Source organism: Anolis sagrei, chromosome 2, assembly GCF_037176765.1.
Source record: "Anolis sagrei isolate rAnoSag1 chromosome 2, rAnoSag1.mat, whole genome shotgun sequence".
NCBI lineage: Eukaryota > Metazoa > Chordata > Lepidosauria > Squamata > Dactyloidae > Anolis > Anolis sagrei.
In genome coordinates this window covers 38,775,417-38,778,239 of record NC_090022.1, presented here as the reverse complement: position 1 = coordinate 38,778,239, position 2,823 = coordinate 38,775,417, and the positions used below count along the sequence as shown (strand labels likewise).

The window sequence follows — 2,823 nt, the reverse complement described above, 5'->3', positions numbered from 1 at the left end:
CCCCAACATTCCGGCCAATGAGTCAGCTTTCTCAGCAGACATCACAGGAGGTTTCAACACCTTATATGTTTACACCGATATAGTGGAGCACCAGCTCGTTGGGGATTTCTACGTTCCTCTGCTGCGATGTGTGCCGGTGCAAGGGAAGAATAATGATCGTATCAACATCTGTTACGATAAACCCCACTACATCCCCGTGAGCAAACACCACATAGACACTCTCACTGTTGAGATAAAGTCAGACCAGAACAAAAATGTACCATTTCGTTTTGGAAAGGTGATCGTGAAGCTTCACTTCCGCCCCAGGAGGACCTAGGATTTTTAAAATGGTCATCTTGAAATCCTATGGGGACCCTGGTCTTTATAAAAACTATTACAGGGCACAAGCTGGAAACGGTCTACCGGGGTATCATGGTATTCCACAAATGTATGGCTCGGGCCTAGGTGGGATTTTCAGAAGCCTTTTCCGAAAAGCTGTACCGCTTTTGAGAAGAGGCTTTGACATCATTAAACCCCACGCTAAAACAGCCGCTCGTAATATAGCCAACGACATGGTCGGTCATATCACCCAAGCTGTTCTAAACAGAACAAGACCTGCAAACCCTCAAGAGGGATCGGGGCTTATGTATATTAGAAGGAGAAGAGGGTTAAAAAGAAAAGCATCGCAACAGAGATTGAAAGGCCCTCCTCAACCCATTAAAAGGAAAGTGCAACGTAGAAAGAAACCCCAGAAGCGTCGAGGAGGTAGAAAGAGGAGGAGGATACAGTCTACGAACGATATATTCTAAAACGGCAGCATGGCTTTTATTCACGGTTGTTCTGAAGAGTGCACCAAATCCGAACTTGATTTGTTTCACATTGGGCCTACACAAACTAGTATTGAGAGAAGCCTTTATATTGAAGTTCCACCATTAACCGCTCTCACAGAATCCTCACCCTTGGACTTTTTTATTGCCGGAAATGGCGAAGACTATATGGATCTCAACAACACGCTTTTATATCTGACGTGCAAAGTAGTGAATGAAGACGGATCAAACCTGGCTAACGGGGCTGCGGTAGGTCTCGTGAATTACCCGATAGCCTCCATTTTCAGCCAGTTAGATGTGACTTTAGGGGACCGACTCATCAGCCAAAGTAACAACTGCTATCCTTACAGAGCATACATTGAATCCGTGCTGAACTATTGTGAAGACACACTAGCCACGCAATTTACGGCCGGGGCTTTTTATAAAGACAATGCAGCGGAACACGAGATTACGGCTCTGGATGGGGCAAATAAAGGTTTTAGCAAAAGAGCATTCCTGGGAGCTGGTAGTAAAAAAATAGACTTGATGGGTCATCTCCATGCTGACTTGTTTTTCCAAGAAAAACTGCTGCTGAACGGTGTTGATGTGAAAATTAAACTCACCCGCAATAAAGATGCCTTCTGCTTAATGAGCAACGATGCAAACAGGCATTACAAATTACAGATTTTATCAGCCTCCCTCTTTGTCAAAAAAGTGAAATTGACACCAGGCGTCCGCCTAGGACACGCTGAAGCCCTCCTGACATCTAATGCCAAATACCCCGTGGACCGTGTAAGCATGAAAGTATTCAGCATACCTGTAGGGAGCCGTGTCTCCAATCAAGAGAACCTGTTTTTGGGACAACTTCCTAAACAGGTGGTGCTAGGGCTCGTTGATAACGATGCTTTCAGCGGGTCATACACTAAAAACCCTTTCAACTTTAAGCATTATGACATCAATTTTGCGGCACTCTACTTGGATGGTGAGCAGTATCCTATGAAACCATTTCAACCCAATTTTGAAGAGGATAATTGTGTGAGAGAATATATGAGTTTAGTTCAGACTGCTGGCAAACACATGAGAGACAGTGCACTTTTAATTAACCGTGAGGAGTATGCAAAAGGCTACACACTCTTTGCATTTGACCTGACTCCGGATCAAGAATGTGCAGACCATTACTCGCTGATTAAAACTGGAAACCTGAGGGCAGAGCTGCGTTTCGCCAAGCCTCTGCCAACAACCGTCAATATGGTGGTTTACGGCGTTTTTGACAACGTGATAGAAATAAATCACAGGAGAAACGTCTTGTTTGATTATATGTGAAATGGATAGCCTGCAGTTAACTCGACTACTAAGCTCAAACCCCGATACTCAAAACACTTTCTATGGGGTGTTACCCTGTGACAAACTTCCAAGAAAGCACATCCAGCAAAGACCAGTTGCGCTGATTATCAATACTCACCCCCATAACCTTCCAGGAGAACACTGGTTAGCTGTTTACCTACCGGATGAAAGGACAGCCGAATTTTTTGACTCATATGGACACCCTCCTGACTATGCTTTGTTTCCCAAAACCATTGTGAACTTTTTAAGAAGAAATGCCAGCAAAACTGTGTTTCAATGCAAACCTGTACAGGCCTCAGACTCGGTTGTATGCGGACATCACTGCATTTTTTTTATTCATCAAAGATGTATGGGGGTCCCCTTTAAAAACATTAGCGCCTTATATTCCGACGATTTGGATAAAAATGACAAAATGGTTATGCGTTTTGTGAAGAAAATGAACACAAGGACCCGTTCCTCAGAAATGTTTCAAACGATGCAACATTGTATGTCTTGTAGCGCATTTCATAAACGTCTTTTAATAAACAACCCTCCTAGGGTGCTTTTGGAATATGATGTGTGTCACTATTTTCTCTTTTTAAAAGAACAGGCATTGACAATAAAACAGAATTTAAGAAAAGAAGTATTTTATTCGGTTAAAATAAAAGTATTATAAGCTAAGCCAGGTAGGAGAGCTAGCTTGCCTATGCTCCCT

General features: G+C 43.1%; 1 protein-coding gene across 1 annotated transcript; it reads left to right on the top strand.

Annotated features, from left to right (window-relative positions):
• Window positions 1-797: 797 nt before the first annotated feature.
• LOC137096176 (uncharacterized protein F54H12.2-like) lies at window positions 798-2,108 on the top strand. The gene has a single exon (XM_067464779.1). The coding sequence runs from the start codon at window positions 798-800 to the stop codon at window positions 2,106-2,108; it is 1,311 nt and encodes a 436-aa protein (XP_067320880.1).
• Window positions 2,109-2,823: the final 715 nt, after the last annotated feature.